The sequence below is a fragment of the Melozone crissalis genome, unplaced genomic scaffold (genome assembly GCF_028551555.1).
Source record: "Melozone crissalis strain CALT ecotype California unplaced genomic scaffold, PUWL_Pcris_2 ptg000013l_1, whole genome shotgun sequence".
In the NCBI taxonomy this organism is placed as follows: Eukaryota; Metazoa; Chordata; class Aves; order Passeriformes; family Passerellidae; genus Melozone; species Melozone crissalis.
Genome location: NW_026535791.1, coordinates 12,976,011 through 12,989,654, shown reverse-complemented (window position 1 = coordinate 12,989,654; position 13,644 = coordinate 12,976,011). Strand labels below are relative to the sequence as shown.

General features: G+C 48.4%; 1 protein-coding gene across 2 annotated transcripts in view; it reads right to left on the bottom strand.

The window, feature by feature from the left end:
- Positions 1-6,654: 6,654 nt before the first annotated feature.
- CAB39L (calcium binding protein 39 like) overlaps positions 6,655-13,644 on the bottom strand; it is a 43,381-nt gene continuing 36,391 nt past the window's right edge. For both annotated transcript variants that reach the window (XM_054271969.1, XM_054271970.1), the window contains one exon: positions 6,655-8,507. In XM_054271969.1, the coding sequence (XP_054127944.1) occupies positions 8,328-8,507 (180 nt within the window). In that variant the 3' untranslated portion in view covers positions 6,655-8,327. The remainder of the gene's footprint in view (positions 8,508-13,644) is intronic.

The window sequence follows — 13,644 nt, the reverse complement described above, 5'->3', positions numbered from 1 at the left end:
AGCCAGGCTGGCAAAGGGACAGGCTTCCCAGAGCCATATTTAATGTGGGGACTACTCTGAAAAGCTTTGTAGTCCTCTAAATAGGTTTTTTTGTTTCAGCCATTGTGCCTGCAAACCAGACTCCAAATATCTGGCTTTAATTTCTTGGATCCAGTAAGTTACATTGCTTGGAGAATAGGAATGCAAAGAAGGCTGATGGTATGTGCTGATTTCAAATAGATCTGGGTTACAGTTGTGTTGGGTTAGTGTGGCAGGATTTTGGTCGTGGGTGGCTTCTGGGGTTGGTTCTGTGAGATGCTTCCAGAAGTTTTGCCCATATCTGACAGATCCAATGCCAGCCAGCTCCAGGATGGATGAAGCTCTGGCCAAGGATAGGCCCAGCAGCCACCATGATGGTGCCAGTGGTCTAATAGATTTAAGAAGTGGGGAAAAGCTGCACCATTGCAGCCAGGGAGAGGAGTGGGAATATGGGAGAGGAGCAACTCTGCAGACACTGAGGTCAGTGGAGAAGGAGAGGCAGGAGGTCCTCTGGGCACAGGAGCAGAGATTCCCCTGCAGCCCCTGGTGCAGAGCATGGGGAGGCAGCTGAGCCCCTGCAGCCCAGGAAGGTCATTAGGGGAGCCTGGATCCCCCTGCAGCTCAGGGAGGTCCATAGGGCAGCCTGGATCCCCCTGCAGCCCAGGGAGGTCCATAGGGCAGCCTGGATCCCCCTGCAGCCCAGAGAGGTCCATAGGGCAGCCTGGATCCCCCTGAAACCCAGGGAGGTCCATAGGGCAGCCTGGATCCCCCTGCAGCCCAAGGAGAACTCCACGCTGGAGCAGGTCCATGCCAAAGGAGGCTGTGACCCCGTGGGAAGCCCGTCCTGAGGGGGCTCCTGGCAGCGTCTGTGGGCAGTCAGTGGAGAGGAGCCCCTCTGGAGCAGGTTTGCTGGCAGGACTTGTGACCCACAATGGAGCAGTTCATGAAGAACTGCAGCCCGAGGGGGGAAGGATGCATGTTGGAGAAGTTCATGGAGGACTTTCGCCCGTGGGAGGGATCCCAGGATGGAACAGGGGAAGAGTGTGAGGGGTCCCCTTCCTGAGGGCGAAGGAGCGGCGGAGACAAAAGTGTGGTGACTGACCAGTTCCCATTCCTCTTCCCCCTGTGCTGCTGGAGGGGAGGAGGTAGAAAATTCAGGAATGCAGTTGAGCCCGGGAAGAAGAGAGGAGTAAAGGGAAGTTGTTCTAAGATACGTTTATTTCTCATTACCCTGCTCAGATTTGATTGGCAATAAATTAAATTAATTTCCGCAGCGCGGCCGCCCCCGGCAGCCGGCGAAGGAAGGCCGGGAGAGGGCGCTGGTGGCGGGGAAATGCCCGGGGAGGCCGCGGAGAGCGGGACCCAGGGAGTGCCGGGCTCCGCAGGGATGCTGGCACTCGCGGCGGGCCTCTGCCGCTCAAGAGCCGCTCCAGCTCTCGTCTGCACACAAAATTTGTATTGCATTATTTACATATATTATATTAGTGCAACAAATGTCTTAGGGCTGGGTGTGTAAAGATAGGGAGGCCACACTCTTTCCAGTGGATCCCAGTGACAGGAGAAACGGGTACACACGAAGCACAGGGAGTTCCATCTGAATATGAGGAAAAATTCTCTGTTGCATGGATGACAGAGCACTGGAACAGACTGCCCAGATAGGCTGTGGACTCTGCTTCCCTGGAGACACTCAAAACCCACCTTGGTGCAATCCTCTGCAACCTGTTTCTGCTCTAGCAGAGGGGCTGGACAGGGTGGTCTCCAGAGGTCCCCTCCAACCCCAACCACTCCATGATTCTGTGATTGTGATCAGTACCCAGAGAGTCCTGCTGCTGCAGACAGAAGAAGACAAAGGTGTGCTGATGGTCATTATAAACATCAGAACACTCGAGGCAGCTCTAAGCTCATAAATGGGAAGAGGAAAAATCGTGGCTGGCACATCTGCTGTGTAGATAAAGGGCCTTCTTGCTTGACGTGCAGCAGCACAGGCTTCACCGTGCTTGGGCTGGGAACAGACATGCAGAGGAAAATGCTGAGCATGGTTTTTTCCCTGGGGTATATTGCAGTGTGACGTTTATCTTCTGCACCCCAAGTATCAGCTGTTTGTACAGGAAACTTTCCACTTTGATTTCCCAGGAAGCCAGGCTCTGCCTCAGGACTGGGTGGTTTCCTGTAACTACAGGATCATTGTTGGAGGGATGGGGTCTGTTCCAGCTTCACCGTGTTCCTCAGTGGCACAAGACAGGTATACTTAAAAACTAAGCCTGACTTTTTCCTCCTTCACCCTCATTGCTCAACTATCTGTACTTTGGCTCCAATGAAGTCACCTCATTGCTTTGCCAGTAAATTTTCCATCAAGGCAGCTAAATTTCTAACTTGGAGGAAAAACAAGGGGTTGGAGAAATGTGGGGAAACCATGAAGCACTTGGACAATAACTTCAACAAGAGCCATTTCCTCCTCCCCAATGTTATTTCAGAACTACCTGAAAGACGTATGTAAGATAATGTGAATGCCAGTGCATTCACCTTCACTTAGTCTTTCATTCCTGTTGTGAGGCAAGACAGATTTAGCTAGAGAAAACAAAAGCCAGCAGGAATCAGAGGAGCTTAACTGCATGGCTAGAAGTGGTGTGTATTAGCAGGAGAGCTGGGTCTTTTGTTGGAATGAACATATGTCTCTCCTCCCTCTGCACTGCCTGCTGTCCCCTGGGACGTCCCGCTTTCTTGCCTGTTAGTCCCCAGTGTCACTTTCCTTTGAGCCTTTGACAGGAAGGCTGTCAGCCCACAGCAAGAACCTGCTCTGTGCTATGAGCTAATTGTGGCTCTGCCCTTGACGTTCCTTGGGGCACAAGGCGAGTTCATCTGTGGATATAAATGTTCCCCCACACCCAGTTTTAAAATGGGGAGGAGATGCCTTTCTCCACTTCCCCCATGGGATTTTGAGAGCCCTGCTCCTTGCAGGCTCCCTCTTGTCCTAGGCACACCGAGCCTGTTGGGCATCTGACCATCTGCCTGAGCAAAGGCCGGGTTTGTTTGCTCCCCGCTGGCTGCCGGGGCAGGGCTGTGCCGGGTGTGCCGAACAGCCAGCCCTGGCTGCGTGTTTGCGCAAACAGATGCAGAGGGCTCTGCTTTGACAAGGGTATTTTTAAATCCGCTCCAAACGCTTGTCAAGCCAGCTGTTCTACAAGGGAGTTGAAGGGCACTGCCAAAGCTGAGTGCCAGTAGAGACAACGTACCCAGCAATTTGGAAATAAAGGACCTCTATTCGTAAGAGTTGGGTAAGGCACTTCATGGCCCCAAAGACAAGGTCCTCTCTTCTCCGTGCTCTCAGAAGGAATAACTCTATTCACTGGCATACTGGTAGCTCTTCCCAGGAGAGCTGCTTTGGGGATTTGGGTGAGTTTTGTTTCTTTAACTGTGAGGAGCTGGGCTATGATGCCATGGCTGGGCTGGTGTCTGTCATGCAACCAAAAAACTGCTCCAACCTGTCACCTTGGCAGTCAGGTGCTGGTTGTGTCCAACTGCTTGTCAAACTCAACATGCTGGAGGTGTTGTCTGCTGGCACAGTGTGGCAGTTAAAATACATGGGTTACATTTTTGGCTATGGGACAATGACATTTGGAAATTCCATTCCCAAATCTGTGCTTGGGGGAGAGAGTGGCTCTGAAGAAAAGCACACCATATCCCATGGCCCTGTGGGCATCAATACCAAGATGCAGACCAGAGCGTACACCAAGGGAGGGAGGAGGTTGAGACACGTGGAACGCCTGGCCATGCCTGCTGTGCCGTGCCACAGCAGAGCTCTGCAGGGCAGCACGGGGCTTTCCTGGGCCAGTGCTCAGCAGCAAAGCCCTCCCAGCGGCTGCCAGTGCCCGTAGAGCAAAGGAAACAGCCACAGGGCTCTTGTAGCAGTGGTGAGAGTGCAAGGCATGCTGGTGTGTCACAGGATGTGCTGGCACCCCACCCGTGCCGGTCCCCAGTGCCCTGGCATTACTGAGCTGGGTGGGGGGAGCTGCTGGCCATGGCTGGGCCATGGCTGGTGCTACACCCCTGGCACAGGCTGTCCTGTGCTGCCACTCAATGTGACACAGCCTGAGGTGGGAAGGTAATTTTTACCCCCTCTCAAGCAATGCCATAGGATGGGGGTGGGTTGTTTGATTGTTTTTCCTCCTCTCACATTCCTGGAAAGAGAGGCCAGCTCAAGGCAGGCGCTGTGGAGCAGGACCCTGAGTCAGGAGGGTTGGGCTCACTGCCTGCCTCTCCCTGGGGTTCCTGGGGAGCTGGGCCAAGTCACAGCCCTGTGAGACACTTGGCTTAGAGCTGAACCACATGGCCAAAACTGCTAACCTTGTTTTGGGTTTCTCCTTAGCCTGATGCCACGTTGCCTGCCCAGCACCAACTGTGCTCAGAGCTGGCTTGGGCTGCTGGTACCTTGTGGCCTTACACATCAGACCCTGAGGGACTGGAGACTTTGCTGGTGGCAAGGCTTCCCTTCAGCATGGGCAGGGATGGCAGGGATTTCAGCTCCTTCTTTTCCCCAGGCCACAGCAGCTCTTGCTCGCAGGATTGCCTCTCACCATGGGGCTGAAGCTCCCACTGGATGCTCTGGGACACCTTACACTCAGTCCATGAAAACCTGCATCTTTGTGCAAGAACACTTAGTCAAGGAGTGGGAGAGTTACATACAGTCCCTTTTATGTCATAGGGACCAAAACCTGTATCCTCTCTGCCTCAACTTTCACTGCCAGGCATAAGATGTTCTGCAGAAAGGCACTTTCTGCCAAAATGTTGAAGTGCTACTGCTTCAGAAAGAGAAATGAAGCATTTGTTGGCCCAGAGAAAAAGCTTCTCTACTGACCAAACACCACTGCACCCCTTGGAGAGAGGCCTGGGTTCTCTCAGCCCTGCTCCAATTTCACAAGCAAGAGCAAAGCACATGCTAGAGAACAAATGGGATCTGGATCTCCTCTCCCTCTTGTGAGTGCTGTTATCATTAGATAACAGCAGAGGCCCAAGTCATTCTTTCCTTCTCATCTGATCTTGTCTCTGGAGAATGCAGATTAAGAGGCTCAAGCGGTCTTAACGCCCACATTTGTGGAAGGCCGGAGTCCTTGGCCTCTCTCGGGTTCACACCTGCTGCTGTACACACCAGGACACTCTGGGGAGCCTGTGGCTGCCTCTAATCAGATTTTCCTGATTTCAGCACAAGCTGCCCAAATCCCATGACAGAAGCTTATGGTTCAAAGATTCCTGGCACTCTGCTGTATCAAATAAGGTTTGACATTGTTGCATCCTACATCGTATGTCGGCAGAGATTTCTTCATGTGATCCAAACCCCCTGAATGCTGTGTGCAGAACAGAATGGAGAGGCTTCCTCCAGCTTCTTTATCTTTTCAGTTTTTCAATCTTCTCTCCTGCCTTCACTCTGATGAACCACGTCCTGAAATCACACAGCTCCCTCAGATAGTAATTTCAGATAAACTCTGAGTTCCTGGTGGGAGCACTCCCTTAGGCAGGAGAACCACCTTGACTGAATTCACCAAAGGAAATTCAGAGTTGTGTCATTATTTCAAAGTCACATTAGAAAAGACTTCATATTCATTTACTTATTGCTGTGTCCCCACCTGCTTTTAAATATTACTGTGGTGCTTAATTTCATCTTCACCAATTTTTATGCTTTTTATTCTTTCAAGGATCAAAGCAAGTTGAGCTTGGGGAAGACTCTGAGATGGGTTGTGTGATCTACTGCAGGACCAGCTTCTGGTAAGACAAGCTGCAAGGGCCCTGGCATGTGTCATTTTACCTGTAAGACCTCTTCTTCCCCTCCCCATTGCAGACACACACACAGATCCCCTTTTTCACAAGCCCTCCTTACCACCTGCTTTCTCATGTGGTACAAGGTCTCTTTGCCCTGGAAAAGGCTTCCTTCGCAGGGCCAGGGCCCATCACTGTTTCTTGACCTCTCTGCCCATGCAGACACCAGGGTGGAGCCTCACTCCTTGTGTTACCGTCAGGTTTGGGTCTCTTCAAGTGCTCCTCTGTGTGCAGACCATGCAGACAAAGCACTGCCAGTGTGACCCCTCAGGACTCTCTGGGCACCTCTGTGTGGGTCACGCTCCCTGCGTCAAGGGCAGGCATTCCCCAGCAACACACCATGAGACACTTTTTCCTAGCACGGGCTGGAAGCCCAGTGTTCTCATGTGACTCGAGAGGCTGAGGCAATGGACATGTGTCTCTGTGTTAATCCAGCCCTGGAGACCAGCCCCACCCCAGGAGCTCAGAACACAGCCAAGCACCCTTTGGATTCAGGCTCCAGATCTCAGGATCAGACTTAAATGACTGGCTCCAACCACTGTGATTCCAGAGAAGCTCCCTTATCGACCTGCAAGTGACCACTGCCAGCAAGCAACACCTGCAGGCAGGGGCTGAGGCTCATGGCCAGGCCAAGCTGGGCTGGGGTTGCCAGACCCCTGCCAGCCAGGGCTGCAGACCTGATGCTTCAGAGAGCATTGGCTTCGAAGGCAGTGCTCATCCCTCTCCATCTGCTGAAACAAGTTGACAAAGGAGAGAAGGAATTTAGCACTATATGGAATCTGGCTATCCTGAAAGACAAGAGAGAAAAAACCCCAGAGACAGAAATAGAGTGATCAGTAATCATGCCTTTAATAGCTTGTAAATTTTTTTTTTTTTATTCCAGGCAACTAAGATGTACATTTGTTGTGTGTATCTGACATCTGAAAAAAACCAAGACCACAATCAGTTCTGTTTCTTCCCTTTTCTAAAGCACATAAATTAAAGTATCAGTCACCTCAATATACAACAGTTTAATGAAAGAAAAGGGCTTGTTCTGTTTTTACAATTCAGTGTCACCTGTTACCTGAAGCATTAGATAGAGTTTTAGCTAGAGAACTTTCTTACAGCAAATAGGAAAACTCAGAACTTAGGCTGTCCAGAAAAATTCAAGAAATTTCCACTTCCTGCTCTCAAACTCCACTTCCTACTAAAGCATCAGAATAACATTTTCCCGTTAGAAAACAAAAGACCCCAAAAACTCTTCAAACACACCAGGGAAACAGTCTGTACCATAGAGCTTATTAAACTCAAAACATTTATGGTGCAACAACCTCCTCTTCCACAACTTTAACACTGAACCTGAATTCAGGTCAGGATGAACAAGGGCAGAAAATGCCAAACTACAGGTGGCCTTTGGTGCCTGTTGCTGCTCAGTGGCCTCCCAGGCTCAGTATCCAGTAAATGCTCTCAGCTGTGGCAGCACCTGCAGGCTCAGGGACCTCAGCCTACTCAGCAAATCTGGCTGAGGCCTTTTCATGATTGCCTTGCTGAACTTAGCTCAACCCCGCCTCACACAGCCAGGACTGGAATTTATATGGAAAGACTCTAGGGACCCTGCTCTCACTCTGATGCTGAGGCTCAGCCCTTGTCACAATTCAGCCAAGCAGCTCTGGCTGCCACCCAATATTCTTGACCGTGGATAGTTTCTGTAGGTTAGGATCACTTTATCAGCAATACAGCATGGCCTTTGATGGAGGGGCGTTGCCCTTGCCTTTTCCCATTACGGGGCATGTAAGCACTGTGTCCATGGGGCTGCTCCTCATGAGACCACAGGGAGCTGGTAGGAAAAGCCTGTGCTCTAGCACAAGATAGATCACACACAGGGAAATGGGAGTTAGGCAGAAACAGCTCAGATGGCTGATATATCCATCCATTCCCTAGCACTGAATAGAAAACTTCTGATCTAGGGGTGGGGGGAAAGGATGAAAGAACAAAAAATGAAGCAAAAACGTGACCTTTACTGCTTTTTCATCTTCCATAGTTTTGACTAAAGAACCTGACCTATAAGTGCAGCTAACTCCAGAGACCAATGTACTCTTTCACAGTCTTGTGTGTGTGCAGCGCTAGAACCAAGTCACAACTACAGGTGTGAAGGAACAATGTCACAGTCCTCAGGAGACCTGCTCTGTGCACTTGCCAGTGCCTGAGTTTGCCGATAAAGTTAAGCAAAGAGGTTCATTCTTCTTGAGCACAAAAACTTCTGTCAAACCAGCTTCTATTACAGAGAGATTCTAAACTGACATAAATAATATAATCTTGATTAAAAATAATATATTATTCTGGATTTTTTGGTTTTTTAGTTCTCATGTAAAACCCCTATACTCTTGACATCTAGGAACAAAGACAAAATAAAAACCAGGCACTTGCTGTGCCTTCTCAAGCACTATTGTGGTGTTTAAGGGACACAGAGGAACTTAACAACTGGATTAATGCCTACAGTGGAAAACAAGAGGTGTTCTTCATGCCGTTGGCTTTTTCAAGTCTCGGATTTGCTTAATCAGGTAGTTCTTCTCATCAGTGAATTGTTCGTCGTCTGTCCTTTCCTTCTGGAAATTGCTCAGAAACTCAATTAGCTTGGGTTGGTTTTTCAACAGTATCTCCACAATAGGCTGTGTTTTGTTTGGACTGGCCACAAAAACCTAACATGCAAACAAAATCAGGCACAGAGAGACAGCAAGGGGGTGGGGACAGAGAGAGAGAGAGAGAGATAAAGGAACATCAGTCACAACATCCCCACAAGTTACAGGCAGATCCTCTACTGCTACACACCTTGTTCCAGGGCAGTCAGACATGAGTTCAAACATGTTGGTTCCACAGCAAACTGAAGCAAAACTATGCCCGTGTGTGGTATCGTTTCCCTTTCACTTTGCTCTTTGGTGACAAAAGCTTTTGACTGTAAATCCAGCTGTTGAGAGGGAGGTATCAATCCTCAGCCTCTTCCCACCCACAAGACAAATACACAGAAATTAATTATCAGGAGAACGGAAAAGCTTTGTGTCAGTATTGATATCATTTCCGTATTAAACCAGGCCTAAAATTAGACTTGCCAGCTTTGTTTTGGTTTGGAAAATTATGTCAGAGGCCTCACTTCCCTCTGCCTAATCCATTCATGGGAGCATGGAAACTTACAGCAGCAGGAGCAGGAGGATTGTGGTGTGCCCAGCACCTTTGCAGTCCTTGCTGACCAGAGGAGGGAGGCATTGCAGGAGGGTGAGGTGAGACACAGATACTCACCTGGCACAGCCAGCCCAGCACTGTGGCTTACTGGCCTTCTTCAATGCTCTGATTTTTCCTACTATAATCACTAAAGCTGCAGCTCTGAACATGACCCTTCATGCCACAATGCTGTTCCTTTAACATTTTCTCTGGGTTAAGTGCAAAGCTAAGGCTGGCTGCAAAGGCCAACAGTGAAAGGCTCTTTCAGGGACCCCGGGATGGCACAGAGATGGGGCTCTGTTTCCTGGATGTGGGTCAGGAGGGGCAGGTGGGGCATGGGGCTCGCAGTGGGAGCACATCTGCAGCACCCCGGCTGCCCCGGGAGCAGCTCCCACATCTGGCTGGCTCCGAGGTTTCCATGGCTGGGCAACAAACACCGCCCGAGCGCTTGTGCAATGACAGAAATAACTCCAGTTAGTCTCTGCGCCATGAGAAGAAATTAAGGATGGACAGAGCTGGAAATCATCCAGTTTCCCTCCAAGCCTGTCCAAAGCAGAATGAAAACAAACATCTGCTGACAGCACAGAATGGCATGTTGTCCTGCCGAGCACAGGCAGCACCACCGCTGGCTCCCGGTCTGGGGCTCTTCTGCAGGTCCTTTTGTCTCCCCTGAGGTTGTGCCTGCAGGAAAACCTGGGCCACATCCAGCTGCTCGGGGAGGAGCTGTGCTACCTGATGAGAATCACACACACTCTGTCCTGGGGGGGCTGTGCTACAGCCCCTTGTCCCTAAGACAACACCTGGTAAAGGCTGGGGCAGGGCTCAGGCTGCACCCACCGCTAGGCTTCATATTCCAAAATCAAAGGATGTTATACAAGTGGTGGGGAAAGTGCCACATCAGGGGAACATGTGGAAGGAGTGGGGTTCAACACACACCAACAGTATCCCACTGAGCACTTCTGCCCAAACAGGAAACTAGAAGTACTTTTTCATTTCACAAAGGTGAGACAAAGCATCTGCTCTTAAACTCTGGCATCCTGATGCTAGAGTAATCTTAATCTGTGTCTATGTTTTTGTCTCCCCTGGATCCCTCCTCCTCAGGCTCCTCCTAGAAGTCCCTGCTTCGAAGTACTTTGCCCTTTGCTGTGCAGGAAGAGCTGCAACCTCTGCCATGCTGGGTGAACACTTCCCAAGTGCATTACAAAGTTTTCCTTGATCTGGTGTCCAGGTCATGGTCCCAGTGACAATACACTATCTACAGTTACTCACAAAGGCCTCCACCTTGCCCTTCTCTAATTTCCCTGAGCTATCATCTTAAATGATTCCCACTTGCTACCTAAAACTTCTCAAGTGCAGCACTAACAGCCCCCAAGGATCCCTTTAGAGCAGCCCCTTTCCTGCACAATGCCCAAAGTACTCACAGGGCAGCCTCCTACCAGGGGCACACCTGCCTGGGATGTTGCTGTGAACTGGGATGGCCAGTTCACAGCAACAGCTGCAGCATCTGAAAGCAGCATCTCCTCCTTTGCAAATAACTTTGCTACACTGCTATTGATGCATTGGTTCCCCTCAGACTGGGAGAAAAAGGGTTTGGGGATGTAAATATGAACGTGCTTTACAGCTTTCCACTCTTGCTTTATCTACACAAATCTTGAGATCTCCTGAGCATGGACATGTGGCTCTGGATGAGGCTGCAGCACTTCATGCTCTCAGCTGGAGCAGCCCCAGGATGCAGCTCCCTGTGTGCTGACCAACAGCAGGTGATCATGCCCATGGAAGCTGGATACTTCCAGGAGTTGGACTATGATAAGCCCCCAGTCATCTGGATGAGCTGCCATGGGGAAAAGCAGGATGTAAGCCTACAGACAGGGATTTACAGATCTTCATAAGAAATTTTTATTTTGGAGTTCAGTTCACCCTTGGTGATGAGGAGAAGAAGCCATCAGATACACAGGCAAGACCCACATGCTCAGAAATCATCTGATGACAATGCAAATGAAAGCCATCAAAGAAGGCCTGACCTTGAAGTGCTGAACATCTTCCTTCAATGAATATTAGGCCTCCCTAATATTTATCTGAAGGGTGACTCTCAAAATGAAGAAATCTAAATAATTCTTGTTGTAAAAGCTCTCTGCTCTGCAAACAGGACTGGAAGGTAGGTGGTAAACCTAGTAAATAGTATTTCATATTGGACCCACCACTGGTATTACCATAACAAATAATAAAGAACCTAGTTTCATAGAAGCCATCACATCCTGTTTGTCTTCCTGCTCAACTATTTATAGATTACAATCTTCCCCTTGCAAAACTGGCAAAGTGAACATTCAAACAAAGATCATCTCAGCTGCCAGTCTTGCTCAGTGTCAACAGGGACTAGTAAAGAGAGAATGCTCAAGGACCAGAAAATTCCTGAAATGTTATTCAATACTTTGGCTAAGCAAACAAAATCAATTTTGTCAGTATCAACTGACCAGTTTCACAGAGCTCCAGAGCAGGACCACCACGAGACTTTATGTTAGAAAGGGTCCCCCTCACTCAGAACTCTGTATTGGCATAGAGAAGAAGATCAGTCCCTAAAACCAGAAACATTATTAATGCTATCTGCAACATTTCAACTAAAATGAAGTTGGATCAAACCACAGAGAACTTGGTTTCACCTGTGGTTTTATTATGAAAAGATATATGTTCTAGAGCACTAAATTCAGACAGATGAGAGAGACAGAGACCCAAAATAAAGACAGTACCCATATAAAAATTCCAACTCTAAATATAGCTGTCTCAAAAAGAGAAAGCTCCATTTCATGAGTATTTGCAAAAGACCTGGAATGAAAATCAACTCTAAAACTCATAAAGTTATTGAAAGTGGAATAGTTGTTACCTTCTCCATTAAAAGTCTTAATGTATTTCTTCAAACAAACATCAAAATTACTTGACCAGAGAATTTGACCTTATTTCCTTACAATTAATAACCAGGCATTACAACTTTCTGGGGCAAAAGCAGAGTAAGAGCAATTACAGGATGCCCTGGACTGAGCATTTTAGGACTTGCTCTGGGGTCACGCACGATGTCACTGTCAGGACACTGCACACACAGAACACACAAGGTTCATGCTGCTTACAGAACAATGCTTCACAATATAATCCTTGTCCTTTAGATTATCCAGCTGAGAAACAGAGAGGACACATCCCCACAAACACGGCCTCAGCTTCGTACCAAGAGCAAACTTGTCAGTATGGTCAAATTATGTGAGGCTGTTTGCAGAGCAAGCTGCAGGAGGTAGCTCGTAATGTGCACGAAAGAGAATGGAAAAATGAAACTGAGGTCACAAAACACAATGTACCCATTCTATTTTTAGATTTAAGCAGTAAAATATATCTTGCTAAATGTCCCCTTAACAGCAAGAAAGTCATATAAGCCCAGCTCACTGCTACACGGTGTTTTCCTCAAAATCAGCAAATTGTTTATGTGAAATCCAAGAGAGCTGTTCCTATCCTTTGTTTTTGAATATTTGAGGTCAGAGGAATCCCTGCATCACGTTCACATAGGTCTGAAAGATACAGCCTGGCCTACAGCCAGGCAAACTTGAAGGAGGCTCCACTAATGGAACACATCCCAAACCCACCAGAGGAGCTGGAGAGCCCTTCCCAGTATTTGATCCCCAAAGTGTGTGCACTTGAGACCAACATCTCTCCACTGAAATCACTGCAGAGAAGAGCCTGTGACTCTCAAAGCCCACAGCTCTGAGTGATCCCCTCGGATTATTTATGAAGGAGGAGGGAAGGGGTGAGGTCTGTTAGCTTTTCCTCATGATTTAACACTGGGTAATCCTTATGCATACGTTGCCTGGGACATCCAGTTTTACAAAGCAGCTGCAGACCTTTAGGATGGTGCTGCAAGGCAGAAGGTCCATTTTTTTTCAGGCAAAAGAAGAGAAGGGGCTGGAATTAGGAGGAAGATCGACCATCTCCTAAGTGGAGAATGGAAAAAGGCACTCCAAGGGGGCACTCTGTCTTCATTTTCCCACTCACAGTAAGTTGAGTGAATTAAATATTCTCAGAGCTTGGGGGTATTGGCATTTTCAACCACAAAATGTTCCTCCAAAATAAATTTGCACTAGAAGTGGTCATCACTTTCATCTCTATCTCACAGTTTCAAATTAGAAATTGCCTCAGGCAGTAAGAGTCATAAGCCTTTTTTTGGGTCAGCTGGAGCACGGGAACGTTGGAATCTGGATGCTTACAATACAAACACTTTTTCATTTCAACTGTGTCTAACTGGTAAAACATCTAAATCAGGTAATTTAAACCTAAATCTTTTGGCAGCTCAGACAGAGCAGCAAGTATCCACTTCTCAGCAGACCTTTCATTCCAAATCACTGTGGTTAGTCTACTGTAATTTCAGCCAGGACTGCATAGGTATTTTGCAAGCATAATTTTAAAATGCAGGCACAGTTCAAAATTTATGAGATTAGAAGCTGAGGACAAGATTCCTCTCCCAGTTACATTAACATGGAATTCTACAGCTGACAAAAGAACTGGGCTGAGGGACACAAAACCAGAAACAGGAGTCAGGAACACTGCAGAACTGGGCACAAAAGAAACCTTAAAGACAAAGCCAAT